General features: G+C 40.0%; 1 protein-coding gene across 1 annotated transcript; it reads right to left on the reverse strand.

The window, feature by feature from the left end:
- Positions 1-1,775: 1,775 nt before the first annotated feature.
- LOC100690633 (protein stum homolog) lies at positions 1,776-23,632 on the reverse strand. Its single transcript, XM_005449663.4, has 4 exons — positions 22,692-23,632; positions 10,627-10,809; positions 7,500-7,508; positions 1,776-5,897 (listed from the first exon to the last, which is right to left on the reverse strand). Exons 1-4 carry the CDS (start codon positions 22,900-22,902, stop codon positions 5,863-5,865), a joined length of 438 nt encoding a protein of 145 aa, XP_005449720.1. The 5' UTR covers positions 22,903-23,632; the 3' UTR covers positions 1,776-5,862.

The raw sequence follows: 23,632 nt of genomic DNA on the forward strand, positions 1-23,632 counted from the left end.
GTTTACATGACACAGAGGATGGTGGGCGTGTTAGTAGGATGCCATGGAAGAGACATCTGGTCAGAAAAAAGGAAGGGGTAAGAAATCCTTATTTGGTGACAGAAATCAAGTCTGGGTACAGTCAAAAAGCCAAACTGCTCTTACTGTACCCAGACTTGATCAAGTTTCTTCAGCGTGTTTTTGCACCAGGTTTGTCCTCGTAAATGTGGAGAAGGTCAATGAAACATTTATTTCTTTTTTCTTTTTTTTTTTAGCATCATGGGAGCTAATTTTTATGAAGTAATCAAGACCTGCACATCTCAGCCTCTAAATCAGATAAACTCTAAATTACCTCATATTTGGTAAACACATTTTAACTCCTGGCCCACATACAGCAAATGTGATCTCAAGTGGGCTGGACCAGGAAAAATAACTATAATAACCTGAACAGATGATGACCAACCAAAGATACCTTTAAAAAGCACAATTTCAACAATAATTAATTATTTAATTTTTAGTAACATTGCTAGAGCACCCCCCCTTTTGTTCTATCCTCTGTCAAAATGCTCCCACACTGCCTAAATAATACTGAGGTCCGGACTCTGGGGAGGCCTATCCACGACCGATAGTCATGTGTCATGATGTGTGTGTTGGGATCATTGGCATGCTAAAAATAAAGGTTTCCAGATGGTATTGCAGTGGTTCATGTTGCTCCAAGGTCTTCAACACCACGGGATGAAATACAGGCCCTAACCATGACACCCTGTTTTACAGACGGCTGTAGGCACTCACTGTTGTACTTCTCTCCTGACCTCAGTTTGATGATGATTTGAACCAAAATTCTCAAATGTGGACTTTACACTCCATCCGACCTGTTGCCACTAATTTTCAATCCAGTTCTTGTGTAATTAGGTGTACTTCAACCTTTTTCTTCCTCTTTCCCTTCCTTAAGAAGGCTCACCTTTGCACTGAGACCATTTCTTATTAGGCTTCGGTGAACAGCAAATTGAATGCACCTCTCAGCTCCTGTGTCACATATTTACTGTATTTTTTCCCCTGTGTTTTTTAAGCACACAACTTCCAGACACTATGCTGTACATAGCTTTTGTTTTTCAGGCGTTGCACTTCTTTTTTCCTCTAATTGTCCAGTTTTCTGGGGTTTTTTTTTGAAGGACACACTACACAGCATGGGGAGTTACATCCAGTTTTCAGCTGCTCTTTGGGAATCACAACAAAAATACAATTTTATGTCAGACTGTTTTATCTTTGGCATTTTTTGTAGATTCAACAAAAAAATTGGGTCTAACTGTTTTTGCAACAGACTTTTACTAATAAAGTGCCTAAAGGTACAACTTAAAATGAGATCTTTGCAAAACTGTCTGTTGTAAGTAGACACAGCATTGGTTCTTCCCTTGGGTTTGGTGCCTGTTTTATGCCTGAATGATTCATATTTCAATGGTAAATGGTTTAACAATCAAACATAAAGATGAAAATGGTACAAGGCTGGAGTGAGAATAAGTGGGAAAGTAGCTAATGTCTAAAGAAAAACTTTGAAAGATCTCCAGAAAGTCTGGAGAACTATTGCTCAATACCCGCAGTTCTTGAGCAACTGGTCTTAAAAATGACAAGATAGTCTGAGGGCAAAATACAAAGTAATACAGGGTTGCTCAAGACTTTTGCACATTACTACAGTTTCTGGATGAAACAGACTTTCAACAATCAAGTTTATACTGGAGCAAAATGTCAAACATGTCACGGTCTGCAACCAGCAGACACGTTCAATAATACGAGTCAAATGAAAGTCCATCCACAAATGATTTATTTACATAAAAATGTAAAGCATAAATCCTGCTTTATGGTTTCCAGATGAAAAACAGAGACTGCAGCTATTAAGCCAGCTTGAATGCAGGTGAGACACTCTGGCCTTTTAACTTATGAGGACTCCTTGAGCAATATGCTAAATAAGAAACACCTTTAAGTTAGAGGGTGAATAACCAAGAAGTCTTTATGTTAGGTTAGTAGGAAGCAGTTAATAAATGTGCAACAAATCATTGTAGTTAATGACTGAGGCATATATTGATTCAACAAAGCACGCACCATACAGTTACAAGTTTCCCATATTTGGACTAAAATGACTTTTAATTGCAAGACTTTTGTATCATTTGCCTCAAACTGCTTAATACCGACGCAGCAAAGCCACAAAAATAAGCCACAATCATAAATTATGCAAGTGGTCATTTGACACCAAAGATTCATGCAGAAAAAAAATACTGTTCTACAATTTAAAAAAAAAGCATTACATCTATTTAATGTTCCCCCTTAAACACACTAAAGAAACAAAAAAAAAGGATTGTGACAAAATTGTTTCCTATTTAGATCTATGAAAAGAAACTCCAGCACCACACATACAAAAACACATGTGGGAGAACATCAGTCCATTGTAAGGCATAAGATATCATCACCATTACAGACATCATTATCATCATCATCATTATCATTACCTCTATGTTCACACACTAACACTGTACAACATGTGCACATTTAAAACATAAAAATATTGGTGTTCTCAACTAAAATACAGAAATCTTCCTAAAAGGCATTTGTCTAAAATAACTAATATCATTAAAAAAACTCAAAGTGATATATCAGCATTACAAAGTATGGGGTAAAAATCACATGAATGAATGAATTTGTATTATTACGAGTCCACTTTTCAGCTTCATATGTCATAAGAAATGATTTGCGTGCCTGTATTTAAAACGCTTTTACTGTTTCTTTTCAGCAGCAAACAAATTCCACTGTTAAAATATGATAAAGTGCTGTTGGTGAGATTTGCTATTGTTTAAACTATAGTCAGTAGTCACAACCACTTCATTAGGTACACTTTGCTAGTAATGGGTTGGATCCACTTTTGCCTTCAGAACTGCCTTAATTGTTCGTGGCACAAATGCAACAAGTTGCTGGAAACATTTCTCAGAGATTTTGGTCCATGTTGACATGATAGCATCACACGGTTGCTGCGGATTTGTTGGCTGAATCTCCTGTTCCATCACATCCCAAAGGCATTCTATCGGATTGAGATCCGATGACTGTGGAGGTCATTTGAACTCACTGTCATGTTCAAAAATCGATGACCTCGGCTTTGTGAGTTATCCTGATGGAAGTAGCCATCAGAAGATGGGTACACTGTGGCCACTGTGGAGGCTGTGGTGTTTAAACAATGCTCAGTTGGTACTCAGGGGCTCAGCAGCCTAAATCTTTGAAAAAAGGCAGGATGGATTCATGCTTTCATGTTGTTTACGCTAAATTCTGACCCTACCATCTGCATTTTGCAGCTGAAATTGAGACTCATCAGACAAGGCAACATCTTTCCAATCTCCTAATGTCTAATTTTGATGAGCCAGTGTGAACTCTAGTTTCCGTTTCTTGTTTATAGCAGACAGGAGTGGCACCCAGTGGTCTTCTGCTGCTGTGGCCCATGTGCTTTAAGGTGTAGTGCATTCAGAGATGGTTATTTGAGTTACTGTTGCCTTCCTATCACTTTGGCCATTGAAATCTGGTCATTCTCCTCTGACCTCTGGCATGAACAAGGCATTTGCTTCCAGAGAAACTGCTGCTCACTGGATATTTTCTCTTTTTCAGACCATTAATAACCACATCACATTCAAAGTGACTTAAATCACCTTTCTTCCCCATTATGATGTTTGGTTTGATCTTCAGTGGGTCATCTTGATCACGTCTGCATGCCTAAATGGACAGACTTGCTGCCATGTGAGGTATACCTAATGAAATGACCAGTGAGTGATTAAGCTTTACGGTGTAACACTGCAGCTGTTTATTTGCTATTGTAAGGTCGTTTTATCATTTCTATCGTAATCTCTATAAGCAGTCTATTATTGTAAAACACATCCTGAAGCAACACTGACCTTGCACCACTCAGTTAAGTGATTGTTGTTGCAGTCAATACTTTTAACAGCTACACTGAAGACAAATGTCGGGCTGATTCATTGCTTTAAGAGTCTTTATTGTGGTGGCCCGCTCCCAGCTAAACCCTACCACTGCTCTCAGTCACACATCCACGAGAAACCAAACTTCACATCCACAAGAATCAGGTCTAAGCATAAAATAGCTGATGGTGATTTAAACGTAAGCATTTGCAATCCCTTAAGTCCTGGCTCTTGCCAAAGAAAAAACAGCACTCTATTATAACTTAAAAAATGTACAATAGCCGGTCATTAATGTTCTTCCCCAAAGGTATCTGCATTTAAAGTCTTAGTAGTCAGGGAAAAAAATAGTGTATAAATGAACCTGATTTTATTTATTGATTGACTGATTTATTACAATGCAGCTGAGCTAAGCACTTATTTCCTGCCAACGCACTTAATAATTTTGATCTATTACACTGTTTTTCATTGCCATTTACTTTATTTTTATAGCCTTTTTGACTTGTTATACTCTTGGGTATTTTTTAAGGGAAATAGGGCAATGATGTGGTGCATGAGAAAGCTGATGGGGTATCATGGGAAAGGCTTTGTTTGGCTCAACAATTCCACTGCAACTTACAGAGTGATGCGCATTTCTCCCCACTTACACAGCTGAACCACATTCTTCAGTCTCCCTCTTGAATATTGCACACTATCCATCACACAAACGCGCCACTTACGTTTGGCTGCATGTGACACGAAACAGTGAATTAATCAGCTTTAAATGTTTCTGATCTGATTAATGTTTCAAAAAGGGAGCTCAGAGTTTCTAATGGGAGGAGCTGGCGCTTCCACCAACTCTCATCAACAAACAAACAATAGCTGTTCGAACATGGGCCTGTAACTTTATCTTCATCATAATGTGACAGACAGAGTGTCTTCCAGAGTGATTAATAGTGGGAGCTGATATTTTGAGACTGTTAATTAGATACAGTGCAGGAATAATGTGCTATATCCCTTTGGCACTGATTTACACATTTAAGAGGTATGAAAACTCAAATCAAATATTCATCAGGAAGAATGAGTCATTTTTAACTCATTTTTTCTCAGGTTATTTTAGGCTCACGCGCATCATGTGACCAGCAAAAAAACATATTAGCTTTATTAGCAAGGATAAGATAATCGCCTGGTTGCAGATTTTCTATCCATAGTCATGAGTTTTTACTCAGAGTTGAGTGAATATTGCGTAACCATGACATGCTCCACAGGAAGACATGTGCGTTTCACAGCCCGGGCTCATGTGCTGTGACTATCAGATGTTGAGTTTTGGGATTGTTTTGTATGAAGCTCGATGGACATACAGTGCTGTGGCTGTTACTGTATATCCTGACATTACATGGAGAAGATTTAATTTAATAAAATCTTATAATTTATAATTTATAATTTAATATTATAACAAAACTGTAGGGAAAGGCCACAATACACTAGAAGCTAAGGCTAAGGCTAAAGGTAGTCTCTGAAACAACATTTAAAATGTGATAAAAAGTCCTGTGGCAGCTCAATCAAGCAGCTCACAAATTGTCCTTTATCCATATTTGGCAATTAAATCAAAGAAAAATGAAAAAAAAATCCAACACCACTTTTATAATTACTCAACAAAGTCAACACATATAGTTTTTATTTATTATTATTATCATTATTATCCCTTATATTTCTTGTGGCTGTAAATGCTAAGTATAATTTTCGGGAAACGTAAATGTGACCAATCAGCAGCCAGCGATTAAAGAGTTCCATGAAGAGCAGCCTCTCGCTTCACTGTTCATTAATTAATCCATTCATCACGTCTCGGCCTCTACACGGTGTCAGCTCAAGGTCATTACTAATGAAAAAGTCACCTTTGGGGAGGTCAAGAGGTCAAGCTGTCCGTGCGACCCATCAGCGAGCATGAGAGCGGCTTCCCTCACACATCCTGAGGAATGCCCTGGTCTCTGCAGCCTGAGGAGGGAGGGAACACAAGGCTCTCCATCATTTGGTGTCCCTGCTATCATTTTTTTTTTAAAATTTAAATGCCTGCATGCAATTACAAATCATTCATTTTGAACTGTTGACAGTAATCATGATTTTACTCTTCATTTCATTCAATTTGGCAAAATTGAAAGCGAAACTTGGCAGGAGCCTGGTGGGGCCTACCACGAGGCATGAGGGGCAAAACTAGGCTGCTTTGAATCCTGTTGTTGTTGTTTGAGACACTTTTGCACAGCTGTTTCTGCATCTTTTTGCCATCACAGGTGGAGGTGAGCTGAACATGCTGGGCTTGGAGATAATAAAGCGCAAGTAAGAGTCACTAGAAACGAGAACAGAGCTTTGGCAACAAGATGATGGCATGTGCCTATACTGCACAAGCAGGTTTAATAGAGTTAAAGCAAATATACTGTGTTTATGCAGCACATTACTTCCAAACAGACTTGTCACAGAGGTTGGCAAGGTGCATAGTGTAGTTTGCAGTGTTTTAGGTATGCTGCACATTTAACCCAGAACTATAAACCAAGCATTATCTCTGCAGGGAGGGAGGAAAGTAATGCTCATTTCCCCCATAGGAAAAAGCTCCAAATCTCCCCCAAAACCTACAGGAGGATGCCGTGGGGGAAGATGTTGAAATACTGTCAGCAGCAGCAGCAGTGATGGCAGCAGCTTAACTCCTGGAAGAGTCTATGTATGTCCATACCCCCTGCATTAGAATAAGCACTGGCAGATTAGGTGCAGTAGTGTGATTACGCGGTGTGTTGGATATATGTTAAAGTGGGAGGAGGGAGTCATGTGAGTGGAGCAGCAGACTTGGGTTTGTCTGACAGAACAAGCATGCAGACTTTGTTTAATGTTGTTATCCATGACAAATAACTCAGAATCCACCAGCCGGCTGGAGTGTGCTTGTTCTCCATGTGTCTAACATAGCTTCATGCCACAGTCCAAAGACATGCATGTAAACTTAAATGGTGTTTCTAAATGGGTAGGCATGGTTATCCAGGGATTTTCCTGGTCCTTTCAGCCCTCCTCACCCTGAAGACGGACAAGCAGTTAAGAAAATGGATGGTTAACTCTGGGAATGAGAACTGAGCATTCTTGTGGAGCTCTTATTTAACCACACACACCAAGGGTAAGCTCAGCTCAGTTAGTAAAGCTGTCGCTAACCTTTTAGTCATATTACATGGTGCAATACCATAGTTTTGAATCATGTATGTTGGATTAAACATGACTTTTCTGTTAAGAGGGGGAGATGGATGGATGTGTATGAACATTTACTGAGCTTAGCAGACCAGGCTCCATGACAGCTCAGTCCACTGATGAGCAGGACAGTGTCACACAAATAGAAAGCAGCGAGTTGCCAAACTCTTGCTGCCAAGATCGTGAGAACGTTCCGATTTGTGTTGAAGTCCTTTAAGGGTAACTGTTTGTTTCTGGCTTACAATAACTGTGTTAAATTTAGAAAAAAAAGCTCGCTGTTCGCTATTTCTTTGACTTGCTTCTACATCCTCCGCAGTTTTATTAACTCAGTGGGGGACTGTTGGTTGTAAAAGAAGGGAAAAAAGAGACACCTACCATCGGAAACTTTCGTGAAGGAGCAGCGTAGAGGGGGAGAAAAGAGACAAGAGACGGTTAGTGAGAACACGTTTCACTGTTTTTAAGGTGATGTGTGAATCTGACAGCACTGATGTAGTTCAAAGAAAAACAGTTCAGTATGAACTATGAAACCCTTTTGAGCTACAAATAAACGCAGCAGTTTTGGGGGTAACATAAACATCCTCACTGATGAAACAAAATGAGTTTTTATCTTAGTTTAAAAGTTATTGTTTAACAGAATAATCAGTTATTTATCATCTCATATTTATTAAATATTATAATCAGTATTTTTTTGTACATTGTCAGCAACCATCACTCCTGTGTTCCAGAGGGTCATTGTGTTATCAAAGGGGTGGTGCTGGTGGGGACTTTATAGTCCTTTATAACTCCTTATTATAACCAAATGTGCAGAAATGTGCAGCAGAAGACCACATCGGCTGTCACTTCTGTCAGGTACAGAAAACTGAGATTATGGTTCACACTGGTTCGCCAAAATTGGACAACGGAAGATTTGAAAAACATTGCCCGGTGTGATGAGTTTCAGTTTCAGATGGTTGGGTCAGAATTGCGCATGAAATTTCTCAGATCTCAATACCATAAATCTGCATCAACTGTGTGATGCTATCATTTCAACATGGACCAAACTCTCCGAGGGATGTTTCCAGCCTGTTGTTGAATCTGCCACGAAGAATTAAAACATTTCTGAAGGCAGAGCGAGATGTAGCTGGTCAGCGTTTGTTAGCAGTCGTTATCTGGAGCAGCTTTCATCTGTTGGGACGAGCAACAGTTTTCTGCTGTGCTAGTATCTTACAAGAAAACAAAAAAACTGCTTTTCAGTTTTAACCTTGGTCCTTAACACGAAAAAGTTGTTTTCGAGAGCACTCTGAGCCCGTGAAACACTGGAGCAGTGGTGGCTGACAATGATCATCTGTATGCTTAAGTAGATATTCCAGTAATAACCATAAAATCATTTGTCACTTGCAACATTTCAAATTAATTCAAAGACAATTTAAAGTTTGTCTGTTTTTTTAAAACTTATTTTTCTTTAAAAGCAAGGACATTTGGAATTGACTTCAAACGTCTGAGTGGCAGGGTACATTACATGATCAAATGAACACATTTACAGTAACACAACCCTCATCCACTGGATCGATGGGATGAGAGATGGAGACCGGAACCAGTGAAAACCAAAAACTGAAGAAGAAACTGAGGCAGCGAGGAAGACTGGGGAGCGGGCAGCGAGTGGGAGGAATTATGTGAGAGTGAGCAGGAAGGAGAGGAAGAGAGGAATCAAGGATATGAGAAGATCAAACAGGAACAATCACTGGATGGAGAAAAAAGGCAGATGGAAGGCGATCAGTGGGAGGGAGATAACACCACGATCATTAGATAGATGGGAAAAAAAGAAGAGGGCGGCAGCCATGTTTGTGGAGCTGGAGTTATGAAGAGAGAGAAAACACTGATCATATACAGCACAGGCTCATTAGAGGGAGAGAGGGAGGAAGCTCACACACAGACCACATTTTCAGAGGCATAGAGGAAGAAAGCTGAATTAGCCCATATGAGCATAAACTCTCAAACCTGCTGCGTATTGTGGTAATGAATAACTGAATAACAACTGATCTTCTAAATAAACAGCCGGCATTATTTCAGTCCGACTGGGAAACAGTCATCTTATGCAAACCCGAATATTCAACATGCTACCGGAGAATGATTTTTGCAGCAACAGTTGCAGAAGATGTGTGCCCAGAGGCCTGAAAAACAGCGGGGAGCAGTGAACAAAAACACACCGGGGGGGCCGCTCACTCCCACACACACAATTACTGTACCTCGCGCACAGCAAACACGCACATTCTCGCAGGCGTGTGCGAATCAAGACACTCTGGTGGCGCAGGCAGGCAGCAATTAGGTTACCTCACATAAGGACACTTACAGGGCTGTGGATAATTCAAAGGCTGCACTGAGACAATGGTGACTCTTGTGCGTGTGTGTGTGTGTGTGTGTGTGTGTGTGTGTGTGTGTGTGTGTGTGTGCACTTGTTTATGCATCAGTGCCTAAGGAGAGGCTGAGTTCCTGACAGAGAGGGTGGTGAAATTACCCAACCTTTTCATGTCTGTTCTCTGCATCTTTCTTTCTTTCATGTTTCTGCACGATTAATGTAAAATCCTTTGAACAACTTTGTAATCCAGAGCCACTGATTGCATCCCTTTGCAACACAGGCCTTGAAGGATAATGCTGCTATTATCCTGCTTTATTTTTTGTTTTGTTTGTTTTTTTCACCAATAAAACCACTGAAAAGACCCAAACCAGCAACAAATCTCCAACACCGAGCGCCCTGGTTTCCAGCTGATCATACAATTCTTTAAAAATGGGTTGTAATTATGTTGTTTCATTTTTTGGCTCTGCCACGTCTGGAGGATGCAATATTTAGCTTTGATATTTTCTAAGTGAAATAAAATAAGCTCTGTTTTAACAGCAGCAGGTCAGGGAGCGCAGATTTGTGTAACTGAAGATAATTTACTGGAGGGCATTTAGTGCAAACAGAGTCATTTTTGGAGAACATGGGAGGGCTTTGGTTGCCGTCAGTGATGGCTGGTTTGGGCCAGACCGGTGAAACTCCCCTTTCTGTCAGTGTAAATAAGTTTAACTACACATTTAAACCATGAAATAACTCAATATTAGGAAAAGAAGTGCAATTTCAACATTATGTTTGGGTTTTTTCGACATGATAAAGAAATGTTTCTGTATTAAATGAAAGAAATCTGTGCTTAAATGGTAAGAAAAAATATGTAAAATTACAGAAAAAAGTTCCAGTGGCTCATTGCCCAGATTGTCCTGTAATTTTGAACAGTTTCTGTTAATCCACAGATTATCCACAGAAAAAACACTTATTAAGATACAGTTAAAACAGCTAAAAATTTATGCTGTCTTTCATATTTTTATTTGAACCATTCAGCGGGCCAGATTGGACTCTTTACTGGGCCAATTCTGGTCCCCGGACCTTATGTTTTGCTTGCTGAAACTAACTTTAAAAGTGCATGTGACACAGGTGGACAAAAGAAAGCAAAGGGGAAGATAAACACAGACACTAGTAGCTGCTACTGACTTGCCAGGATGACCATGTCCATTCCCCAGAAGATGCTCATGATCCATCCGACCATGATAACAGCTGTGAGGATCTGGATCAGGGCTGCTGCTACGTTGAGCCAGAATACACAGCAAACACCTCGCTCTGAGATCAGCTCACTGCGAGCGCCGCACAGCACTGTGAACGCTGAGATGAAGGTGCCTGTGGGAAAAACACCACAAGTCATACTGTTACCAAAAACAATCCAAGGAGTTATTGTTTTAACAGTTCTGATGTACTTTGCTATCAAATATCTCTGTGATGTTTATAGTCCAGCATGATGAAAACCTTTGAGGAGTTTTCCATTCTGGTTAATCTCCGGATGAAATGAACCAGAAAGGTTTTTTTATTGTTTCAAATAGAAACATCACACAGGTAATTTGCACTTACACAACTTAGTGCTTTGAGACAAATGCTAATATATTGAATACAATAAGCCTTCAACAAAATCGTGGAGTAATTTGTAGACAGCTATTCAGGGCATGAGTACACTTCAGGGACCTTAAATGTACATGAATGTGCAAAAGTCTTGAGTCACCCCTCATTTTTTAACCTTTTGGTTCCAAAGAGCCAGAATTTTTTGTTACTTTTTAAGCGGTCTTGAGCAATAGTTCTCCAGACTTTCTGAAGGTCTTTCAAAAGTTTTCTTTGGACATGGCTGCTTTTCCGCTCATTTTCAGGAAAGTCCTGAACAATCTATACTAGAATGCCAAAACATGACACAATTGGACAGATATAAAATAGTTAATTCTGTACCAACAAGCTGTTTCCCAAAGAATCAGAAATTTTCTCAGTGGAAGGGTAGCTCTCAAGAAGCTAACCTAAAGAAGGAAAACTGGAAGTATCAGTCATGGACTGGCCTCCCCAGAATCTGGACCTCAACATTAGTGAAGCAGTGTGTGATCATCCAGGAAAAGAGCTTTGAATTTCCTTCAAGAAGCCTGGAGAACTATTCCTGAAGACTTCTTAAAGAAATTACAAGAAAGCTTGTCTAAGAGACTTCAGGTTGTGTTAAAGCTCATTAGATCTATACAAACAAGGGGTGATACAAGACTTTTGCGCGGTACTGTATTTACAAAATAATTGTAAGTCGTAAATAATATTTACGACTGCAGACCTGCTGATGGTTCCAACACCATCATTAAGTTTGCAGATGACACCACGGTGATTGGCCTCATCAGTGACAACGATGAGGCCGCCTACAGGGAGGAGGTGGATCGTCTGGCTGAGTGGTGCGACACAAACAACCTGCTGCTTAACACCGAGAAGACCAAGGAGCTCATCGTGGACTACAGGAGGAATGCTGACCCACATCCACCCATCCACATTAAGGGGACGGCTGTGTAGCGTGTGAGCAGCTTCAAGTTCCTGGGAGTCCACATCTCCGAGGATCTCACCTGGACGACCAACTGCTCCAAGCTGGTCAAGAAGGTTCACCAGCGCCTCTTCTTCTTGAGGACTCTGAGGAAGAACCACCTGTCCTCAGACATCCTGGTGAACTTCTATCGCTGCACCATTGAGAGCATCCTGACCAACTGTATAACAGTCTGGTACGGGAACTGCTCTGCCTCAGACCGGAAGGCGTTGCAGAGGGTCGTGAAAACTGCCCAGCGCATCGCCGGAGCACCACTTCCTGCCATAAAAGACATCTACAGGAAGCGGTGTCTGAAAAGGGCTGGGAAAATCATCAGAGACCCCAGTCACCCATCACATGGACTCTTCACCCTCCTGCCCTCTGGGAGGCGCTACAGGAGCCTCCGGACTAAGACCACCAGGTACCGGAACAGCTTCTTCCCCACAGCTGTCAGACTCCTGAACTCTGCCTCCTGACATCTGACCCACGTTAACACATGGACTGAACATACATACACCCACAATGGACAACCGTACCCTCAAACACACAATAATAACATGGACTGAACCACCACTCACAACCACTAGCACTTTATACAGCCTCTGTAGAAATTATCCACACCCTCACTTATCTTAACTGCACTACTGTATAGTTCTGTGTAAATAATCATTCTGTACATACAATAATTTTTAACCTTACAACTGTTTACAACTTGCATAGTTCCCATTTCTGTATAACTGTATATCTCATATTTCTGTAAAGTTATTTATTTCATATTCTGTATAGTTTTTCATATTTATATCCTGTTCATAGCCTGTACATAGCTTGTACTCACTACAGCCTGTACATACCTATAGTTATAGAATATTCACAACATACTTCATACCGTGTACATTATAACATACCATAATAGACCCATTTCTGTAATATACTTGCATATCTATATTATTGCTAATATATATTGTAATATATCTATATCACTAAAGCACTTCTGGATGGATGCAAACTGCATTTCGTTGCCCTGTACCTGTGACATGTGCAATGACAATAAAGTTGAATTCTATTCTATTCTATTCTATTCTTATGGTAATCCATCAAAGAATTACAGTCTGCTACAGTAGTTAACCAGAACAACTCTCTTTATCAGTTTGAAACACACAGTCATGGTCATGGACAGTAAATACTGCATTTCCTCTCAGCACTGCGTCTGTACTTAATCCCTGAAGAGAGATAAGAAAGATTTTCTGTGACTGCAGCTGTCAGTCAGCTGTCAGTCATGACATTACACCCCATTGTACTGCATCAGGTCCAATACGAACAAAAGAAGAAACTTATAAGCCTTGAACTTAAATCAGTGTCATAAGAAACACTTAAAATGTGAGAAATTATCTTTTTTTTTAGTTTTAGGACCCATGTCCCATCCTCATTAAGAAAGTAAAATCACCGTAAACAATGATTTTGTGAAGCCAGTTTGTACAACAATAGTCGTTGTTTTAATATTTATTCAAACTTTCAGAAATGAAAATTGCTAGATTACTGTTAAAAATAACAAAAGAAATTAGACTCACTGCTACTGTGTGCAGAAGGATTGAGCTTAAATGTGCAGTCACCCCCTCAGAGGCCCATTCTGGGCTAAGAAAAACCAGCACTTCATTTTATGCATTCAGTTTCATTTTTTTATTATTATTATTGGAGCAGTTGAGAGCTGCCCAATTTCTAAATTGTCAGAAGCAGTAATAGTCTTAATAGAATGGGGTAAAAGCAGTAAAACACTTCTCAATACAGCTTTATTCACTTGTTTACTCTCAGTACTTCATCAGATCTCTGTATACAGTAAAGATGTGCATGGAAATAACAGCAGCTGGATAAAGTGATACAACCAGTCACACCTGGAGAGCAAAATATTTCTCTCTGCCACAGAGAAATAACTGAAGCTAGACTGCAGAAGCTGTTCTACATGTTTTGTTTTGGGGTTTTTTTTTCTGTGTCTAAGAGAGTGAGTCAGTACTTAAGGTTTTCCCGGTGGCAAGTACCTGGCCATGGCAGCAATGTGTCTATGCCCTGGAGAAAAAGCACATACACTGACTGTTTGTAATAGAGCTGAAACAGGATTATCTCAATGTTCAACTCTTATCTGTCTGAATTAAGTCCAGCTGCACTCCTTATCCTGCTATCTGAAAGCCTGGAGACCATCCCCTGTACAGTAAATGCTCTGTGTGAAACTGTATGCACGAGTTTGAGCATCCACGTATACAACTCTGGAAACCTTCTGGGTCCAGTTTTTCAATGAGTGCAAAAAACTAAAATCAAAAAACAAACCTATAAACAGAAGACAAATTCCATTCTTGTGACATTTACAGAATAAAAATGATCAGATTCAATCTTTATGCAGACTTAATGGATTCGAGAGCCACAGTGTTCAAAGGCGTGATTGCCCTCAGTGTACCGTCATCTTTTAAACCATGACCCTAAACCTAAAATCCTTTGACCGTACTTAAAGATGCTGCAGATGTCATATTTGAATTAGGTCATATTTACTCACAAATTCTTGTTGAGCTTAAAATAGCTTTTATGTGTCTGAATGTGTGATAGTGTAGTATTTTCTCAAAGTCACAACATCAAAGAACCTTTTTAAAACCTACAAAAGCCTAAATTGTTCAGACAATCAGCTGACGCTCGGGCTTGCTCTCCGCAGGCCTTTTGTAAATTCTAAATACTGTGAATATTGAATGCGACATAAGAAATGCCTGGTGGGCGTTGTGTGCATCATGGGCTTGGCCCTTCCTTTCTGCCAGCTCCATTTCTTGTCACATTGGTGAAATTCAAATAACACAGCAAGCAGAACAGGTGGGGGGAGGGAGGAGCAGGCTCTGCCAGGCTGCCGGCTGTGTGTGCTTTTTTTCTAAGTAGAAAGGAAAGGCCAGCTCATGTATAAGTTAGTTTCTCACTTTTTTGTCTGTTTCATTTTCTTTATTTTCTCTCTCTCTCTGCTTCAAAATTTCCATCCAGTATCAGTCTCTTTCATTAACTATGCGTTTGGAGACAGTTGTGCCGTGATGAATCTTTCAACAGAAGCGCTGCGATATTATGAGTCCAGATTGTCCCAGGACATCTGATGAATCTGAGTGACATAAAATGTAATATTTACTCTCACAAGGCTTATACTCGACTGTCACTGAAAAGTAAGATAAGTAAGTATATACATTGGTGGAAAGGAAGAGATGAACCCTCATCTTTTCTTTGCTCATTCCAAAGCCTCGAGCAGAAAGAGCAACAGCAGGCTAAAATGAGAGTCCACCCAGGACCGACGTGGTCTGATCAGGCACAGACATTTTCAGGTCACAGAGGCCACACCCACCAGCAGATGCTCTGGCTGCCTTAGGAGCTGCCCACCTCCAGACATGAGCTGTGATTGACAGCCAGCTGGTAGCTGAATGGTTACGCATCACTTCCATCAGAGTTTTGGCATGCACAGAAGGATTTCTATGGTCTGTTTACTTTTACTTTTTCTGTATGACTTCCAACTTCAGCAGTCTCTGTCAGGTACTGTTCACATGTGTCGTTTTCACTGAAGTGCTGGAATAAACTGGATGCATTATTAGGTCGATCTTACTAGTACTAGTTTGGACCCTCTTTTACCTTCAGAACCCCCCAATTCTTCAATTCTTAGGTAGGCTGTGGCGTTTTGACAGGCTGTCAGTCTGTCACAGGGCTAACCTACCATCACAGCACAAATCAAGGCTCATCAGACCAAGCAGCCTTCTATTGTTCAATTGTAGCCTCAGTTTCCTGTTCTTTTCTGACAGGAGTAGTGTGGTCTTCTGCTGCAGTAGCCATCCGTTTCCTGGTTCGACATGTTGTGCATTCAGATGTGCTCTTCTGCATACCTTGGTTGTAACAAGAGTTACTGAGTTACTGTTTACTTCCTAGCTTGAAGCAGTCTCCTCCTCTGACCTCTGGCATCAATAAGGCATTTTTGAGTCATTGCTCACCTCCCAACAGAGTAGTACTGCTCACTGGATAATTTTTCTTTTTCAGACCATTTTCTGTAAACTCTAGAGAACTCTAGCAGTTTCTTAAATACTCAGCCGATCTAGCACCAACAAACATGCTCACTTTGAACTTTAGCAGGTTGTCTTGGTCATGTGATTGGCTGATTAAATATTTGTCTTAACAAGCAGTTGAACAGGTGTTCCCAATGAAGTTTTTTGCTGTCTGTTCTAATATAATTCATCAAATAGCAATGCAACTAAATATTAGATCCGTTTTTGAAAAAACAAAACAATTTGGAGTATTTGTTTGGCTCAACACACCAAAACCTACAAGTTCTTTCTTGGAAATGAAGAAATATTTGAATCTGAGAAAGCAGAGGTGATGAAGGATAACTGAATGTAAAACCAAAACAGTCAACTGAAAGATAGTAAAATGATATGAGAGCTGCAGAGTTGGGCGCTTCGAATTTCGAATCGTGTGTCACTTTGTCAAATAAAACAACATTGATTAACAAAGTTTAAATTAAGTCAAATTATTAAGCCAAATTATTATTTTGGCATTAATGATCACTTGCCAAGTGAATATTACCATGAATCTGTCTAATAAGATGATTTTGCAGAGGGAAAAAATGATATAACTTTAAATATATTTCCAAAAGTATTATATGTTGGATTAATTCTTAGATCATATTAAAACCATCAAAACAGTAAATTGATCAGTGGAGAGCATTTTAGTCAGCATGTAATCAAAGAGCACAAAGCTAACTATAACGAAAATACTTCACTAAATAATTCCAGCTAGGTAAAACCTGAACAAATATATGTGCTTAACAATATACTTTGCTTAACAATATACGTTGAGCTGATGCAATAATAAAGTCAGAATAAATCTTTCAGTTCTCTGCTAGAGAAATCTAACAATCCTCTAGGTGTGAAAAGCTCTTGGCTTCTTTGTATGTCGCATGTGGGGTATTGTGAGTACGTACATGCGTGTTTGTGTCTATGTGTGTGAGTAGATATTACCCAGACTAATTACTATAATTACACAGAGAACTCTACAAAGCACCCACTGGTAGTGTGGGAGGTTAATGATGGAGTGTAAGAGTGTCAAGACAGCAAGAGAAGCAGACATAAAGGGAGAGAGAAAACAGGAAGGAAGAGAAAGGACCAGAAAACAAAGGAGGATGTGAACTGTAAAGCTGTATTGGTTAGATGAAATGGTATTTGCATACCAACTCAAAGTAACCAGTAATCAGGTGCATCACCTAAGTATCGAGGTGCTCCACCTTTAAGGCCAGTCCACCTTAAGGCTGACAGGTGGAAAGGGAAAAGCTCCCCCTTTATATAGATGTGAAACTCCTCCTTCCATTGACCTGTAGTTTGGAAGTCTTAGATAAAGTAATCGGGGGTTGCCACTGTTTATCTGTGAGTATAAGCTATGAGTTTACTGTTTACCTCAGCTGGTGTCCGTATTTCTTTACTCTGAAGGAGGTTGTAAAACTTTGTTAAAGGAGTTTGATACAAGTCAATGACTCACATCACAGTGATATTGAGGTGACCTGCTGAGGATATACTGAACCTCTCTGTCAGTAAGTGCTACAGGTTTTGCCACTGTTAGCTACTGTTAGCCTCTGTTTGCTGCTCGTATCCTCTTTTACCTGCTGTGAGCCTCTGTTAGGTGCTCTTAGGCTCTTTTATCTCTTGTTAGCCTCTATTAGCTGCTCATAGCCTGTTTTACCTGTTGTTAGGCCCTGTTAGGTGCTCATTGCCTCTGTTTGCTGCTCTTATACTCTTTTACCTGTTGTTAGCCTCTGTTAATTGTTATTAGCTTATGTTAGCTGCTCTTAGTCTCTTTTTTCTGTTGTTAGCCTCCGTTAGCTGCTCTTATCTTCTTTTACCTGCTGTTCTTTTACCTGCAGTTCTCTAAAGTAGATAAAACATTGCTAGACCTGAAGAGTTAGCAAACTTTCATTCAGTGTAATTAAACTGTTTATCAGAGAGCAAGTGTGCTTTTTATGACACTCAAGCTTAACATTAGCTCTTGTAATGTTAGTTTATGGGTGGATAGAAAGAAAACATATTAAAAAAACATGTTTTTTTTTTCTTTCTTCACACTTGCGATGCAGCTTTTTCAATTCATGTGCGGGAGGAGAAAAATAGTAGACCAGTCTACAACTGTTCAGGAGTAGCAATAAGATCTAAAAACTAAAAGAAAGATTGTATGTGTATCCTCATTAGGATTAGGTGTAGCCCATTGTTGTCTGTTAATTATGGGGCAGGTACTCTTCAGATCTTTTACAAAGTAACGAGGAAGTAATGTAACGCAGCTAACGAGCAGTGGGTTTAATTGATTAATTCTAAGTTTGTGAGAATGTGTCAGTTTGTTGGAAGATGTAATTAGACACGAATCAATGTATATTTCTGAGTACAATATTCTTTTTTTCTGTCAAATAACCTCAAAAATTGGTGAACTAGGCTGACTTAATCCCTAACTAAAAGTACCATTTATTTATTTATTTTGTAAATAAGAGCAGTTGTGCACTGAACACACTGTTATGTCACCCACGTGTTAGACCAGTGACAGCTGATTCAGTTTGTGCACTGACTTTTAGATACCACACGATTTTTAAAATAGTTGCTGCTGATTGGGTAACACTTCTGACAAAACCACCAAAGGAAAAACAAACATACCTCATGGACAGTTGCAGAGTGTTTCAGTGAAATGTTTTTCAGCCTGCAGCCATTTGCAAAGCATTTTTAGGCTGAACTTGCCCCTGACTTTTAAGGAGTATCACCTCACTGGACATATTGCTTTTGTTACTCAGCGCACCTTTGCCAGTGTTGCTTTTAAACTCAAAAGTCACATAGTTATAACAAAACTATGGATAACACTCCCTCCCTGGGAGAGTAGCTAGCCACCTACTACTAAAGAACTTCAAGCAGCTTTACATGTTGTTGTGTTTGCAGCCAGTAAAGTGTTAGCAAAACAGCATGTCTTTGGCTGAATTGGCTTGCCCTGTGAACACATATTTAACATGAAACTAAGTTAAATATCCAGGTCAGCCTGTGCTTTGTCGCCCTGCTCTCTTCCTTGTCATACATCGTCTGAATTTGTTGGAGGATGACACATTCTGTCTTAGCAAATATAAAGTCCTCAGTTTAGAGAAAGCTAATGACAACAAGCAGCGTTCTCGGCTCTGGTGAGGAGAGAGCGTGTAGCTCTCAGTTAGTCCCTCTCCAATTGAATGACCCAAGCTGGCAAGCTAACAACATCTAGTATCCAAATTAGACCAAGAATGAACGCCAACCTGAGTGAAACAGCGATTATTAACATGTACCAGTTTTTTTAAAAAAACCATTCATCACAAACTCCATTTCTTTTGTCTTCATCATTTCCTGCAAATATGATGCAATATTCTCTGTTTCTGTTGGTTTTACATGTCAAATTCAATGAATTTCGCCCGTACGTAACCTGACAGAATTTAGTTTGAGTGACCACTGAATACAGAATAAAGAATGAGGAAAAGCTGCCAGATGCCTGCCAAAAAATGCTAATCGAGGGTTGTTGTTTTTTTCTAGTATCAGAAAATGTAATGCAGTTGCAGAATTGGGACCCATACACTACTGGATTATGTTTTAAATTAGTATTTTTAATGAAAATGTGTGCACTATGAGCATTAATCATGCAAATTGCTTTTGCCCAGTGCTGTAGACAAGTGAGACTGAGTGGAGTAAGAGAGGAACACTGCTAATTTTAGTGCAAGTAAACACATAAAAATTCAGACACGAGATATCAACAGAACTCAGTAACGACACACTGCAGTGTCTCTAATATTACATGCAGTCAATCTCACAGGAACACACACACAGAGGACTAAGTCATATATTCACTTAAGTGTTTTAAAGCTTCACACTTTCCTCTCCTCTTATGGCAAATATCATAATGCAACCAGTGAGCCGCAGTTTCTTCCACAGTAAGTGTGCGTAATTATTTACAGCTCTTGTATCAGTTTACACTGAAGCTGCTAACAGCTTGTGTGGTACTCGCCTGTAGTTTTAACTCAGTCTTTGTTACATTGCTGGGATAGTAGAAGATTCTTGTTCTTAACATGTCAGCAGGCAGAGGCGGGGTTAATGCAAAGTTTAATTACGTAGGCTTATGAGACAGAGGCTGTTTAAATCCTGAAAGTCGGCACAGAGGTGTAGTCGTTGATGTTAGAGGCTGAGGAAACACGTCTGGATAGATTTGAGCCTACTAGTCAATATCCACATGATATATGAACTACCTACTATACATGAAATGGTTTGACTTTGACACCACCGTCACACAGCTCCGTGCAAAGTTTTTACACTTAATCTATTTGTAGCATGTTAAATATTCAGCTTAAGAAGTACTATTAGACATATTTTGTCACATTTGAAAAACTGAAGGCAGGCCGGCTGCTTTATCTCAATGCTTTAGACTCAAGTGTGCCCCAACAATCAGACACAAAGGAGAATCTTTTGTCTTTGAACAAACCTGGAGCCGATCTTTAGGTTTCTGTAGTACTTTTTTTCTCTGCTTTCACTTTAATAGTGCCAGAGATGTCATACCAATAATAGTTACTACTGTGCCAGGTGCTGTTTCACCTGTTATCCTGACCTCTTGTACCTTTGCATGAATGTCCGGGGTGGGGGTGGGGGGGGCTCAGCTTTGGCTCATGGTCCAAATTCAATTACACATTTCTAAATTTTATTTTGTCGGCAGGTTGAATAGATCGAGACGCTCTTTTCAGTCCCAGTCAGTTAGAGCCAAACTACACGCACACACACACTGCCATGCATGCATTGTGTTCGTTTTAGTCAGGGTTGTCATGGCAACTAGCCGCAGCTATTCAATGAAATGTCAACGCATTCAGGCAAACTGACACACATGCACGCACACACACACTGTAAACACACGCTCTTCGATGAAGTGCTGCTTTCCGCACATATTAGGGATCAATTTTGTGCTCCTGTCAAGAAAAGGGAAAACAGGTCAGCGGGGGTTTGCTGACCCTGTTGTAATGTTTGTGGCAGTCTCGAGGAGTCAACAATTCAACACTTAGAGAAAGGTGGCAGCAAACAGACTCCTGAATGTGAGTCGAAAGGGAGGAAAATAGGAATAAATGTGAGAAAATAGTTGGGATTTGAAGGCTATTTTTAGATGGAAGTATAACAAATAAACACGGCGAGAGTAGGGAGGAGTATGAATCCCATGAGATATGCCTGCTAGATCAGAGGGGGAGGAAATGTGGGGAGGGGGAAGCCTCTCCCTTGGTTATTTGGTGAATTGAGCTCAGGTATGTTCCTTATAACTGGTGTTTTCTGCATGTCACCAAATCTTTTCCTCATAGTGACTTTCACTTTATTGCTTTCTACATATTCTACTTTTCCTTGAAATCAGCTCCATGGTGTCATTCTTTACGCTCTGCTGCGTTTGAATCAAACCACTGAACTGATGAGTAAACAGCTGTGTGTGAATGCCGGGGTGCGGATGCGTGTGACTAAATCTGTGTCTTTCAAAGCATAATGTAGCAGTATTAATTTGTTGACAGCAGATAAAGTAAGCCGCTCATTATATCTGTGTTTGTGTGTGCGCGTGTATCAGTCTGGCGGTGGTGGTGGGCTTTGTTATGTAGTGGCGATGAGCGTATCTGTGTGTCATTAGCTACCAGATGTTACATAATGTGACAAAGTGGAGGAATTAGATGGAGAAGGCAGAACAGAAGGCAGAAACACCCTTCCATTAGCTAATGAGCTGCAAACCGGGTCGATGTCTGCTTAGAAATACACACACAGCGAGACCACCGGCTTCATCACACACCTGAGAATGTGTGGGTGAATTGTGCACACTTTAAAGTGAGTCAGACTCAGCTCTGCTGCTTTGTTGTCATTTAAATTCATATTTTAGGGGGGTTTTGTTTTGTTTTTTTGCTGCAGATTCAACTAAATGTGAAATGCCTTTAAATGTATAATTTTTTAAAGTTTCAATTTGGATAAATCTACAAGCATTTGGCTGCCTATGTTGTCAGCTCCAGGAGCTTAATTCAGCTCTTGCATACACTTTTTTAGTAAAGAAAAAAAAATACATTTCTAAATAAAATGATAAAAGAAAATTGAGAAAAATGCAATGTGTGTGCACTTTACAAATATGATGATTAGATGTGGATTTGTGCATCATCTGATTCCCAGTCACATGAGCTTTGTATGAAAATGACACATGTTGAGTGTGTCCTCAGTGATGATGTGTCTACCTGCTGTGATGATGTAGCTGCATGTACAGAAATGATGGCGTTTTCTTTGTACCCAGAATGACCTGCAGTGACACCACATGGACTTTGTGCATTAACACCTGGCAGACTGAGCCCGTGTGCTTCTTACTGTAACACAATGTGTGAGTGGGGTCTCATTCTTAACACTTTTCTCACACATTTATAAAAGAACCCAAGAAAATACAAGGAGGGAGACTATTTTTTTCACTCCTCTGAGTTTTCTGATCTAATTCATATAGTATTTCTTCTTCTCTTTTTTTTCTTTTTTTTTGCCTTTACATTTGTACACCTCGTCTTGTGAGTTTGCTGACTGTTTGCACCTGAGCCCCAAACCAAACCAAAAACCAGGTGAAATTACAGGGAATTAGAAAAGAAAAGAAGAAGAAAGTGTGATTTTTATCTTACCAAGTCCAGGTATGAAGGTATTCAGAAAGAGACAGATGACCGCCAAAGGGAAAGGCATTGTGGGAATTGCAGCTCTCAGGGGGCCTTTCTTCTCCCTGACCTCCACCACCACTCCTCCACCTGCTGTAGGGCCCCCGGACATGGCTTTAGCCCCCAGATTATCATCTGTTTTGACACGCCCCTGCTCCGTTCCTCCGTCTTTCTGTGCCATCTCTCTTTTCTCTTTTGATTAAAAGCAGCTTCAGGTAAGCAGGTGAGATTTGTTTCCCCTGGATTATGATTTAGATGAGGGCAAAAATAAATATGAAAAATAGTTGTATCCACAGAGGATTAGCTAAATATTCATCAGTTCATGTCATCAGCTGGCTCTCCACTCACAGTTATGACACATTCACTGGCAAATAAACAGGAGCATCAACAAGCTAGAAATGTGAATTTGTGGCAAAAACGGTTAAACTCTTTATAGAAAAGCAATGCATATTTAATTTTATTTGAGATGAGATATATTTTTAAAGTCAGCTTAACAAATGTTCACACATATCCACGTCTCAGGAGAGCAATTGTCTTCAGGAACATATGTGGGAGATGCACAGATTCGTCTGAAAAAGTCACTTTAAATCAGGGAAAAAAAGTCTCAAACAAAGCAGAAGTTTCAAAATCCTGTAACTGTGAGTCCTTAAAAAGCACTGTGTCCACCATCAGCAGTCAGTGACATCGTCTGTTTGTTTCCATACATGTCCAGCATGTCCTTAAGGAAGCCTCCTTAAAATACTTTCAACATCTTCAGTAAAATCCTCAAACTATGTGCTGCAAGTTCTTATTTTCTTTCTTTCTTTCTTTTTCTTTCTTTCTTCAGTAAAATCCAGCTAATCCTACACACCTCTCCGAGACAGAGAGCAGACAGCGCACACACCGACCCCCGTTTTTCTACTACGTCTCTC

Source organism: Oreochromis niloticus, linkage group LG15 (genome assembly GCF_001858045.2).
Source record: "Oreochromis niloticus isolate F11D_XX linkage group LG15, O_niloticus_UMD_NMBU, whole genome shotgun sequence".
NCBI lineage: Eukaryota > Metazoa > Chordata > Actinopteri > Cichliformes > Cichlidae > Oreochromis > Oreochromis niloticus.

Bases quoted from the DNA above. Each gene is read 5' to 3' on its own strand.
- LOC100690633 (XM_005449663.4), bottom strand. From the start codon at position 22,902: ATGGCACAGAAAGACGGAGGAACGGAGCAGGGGCGTGTCAAAACAGAT. The intron at 10,810-22,691 runs GTAAGATAAAAA...TTTTTCCCACAG, and splicing joins TACCTTCATACCTGGACTTG to GCACCTTCATCTCAGCGTTC.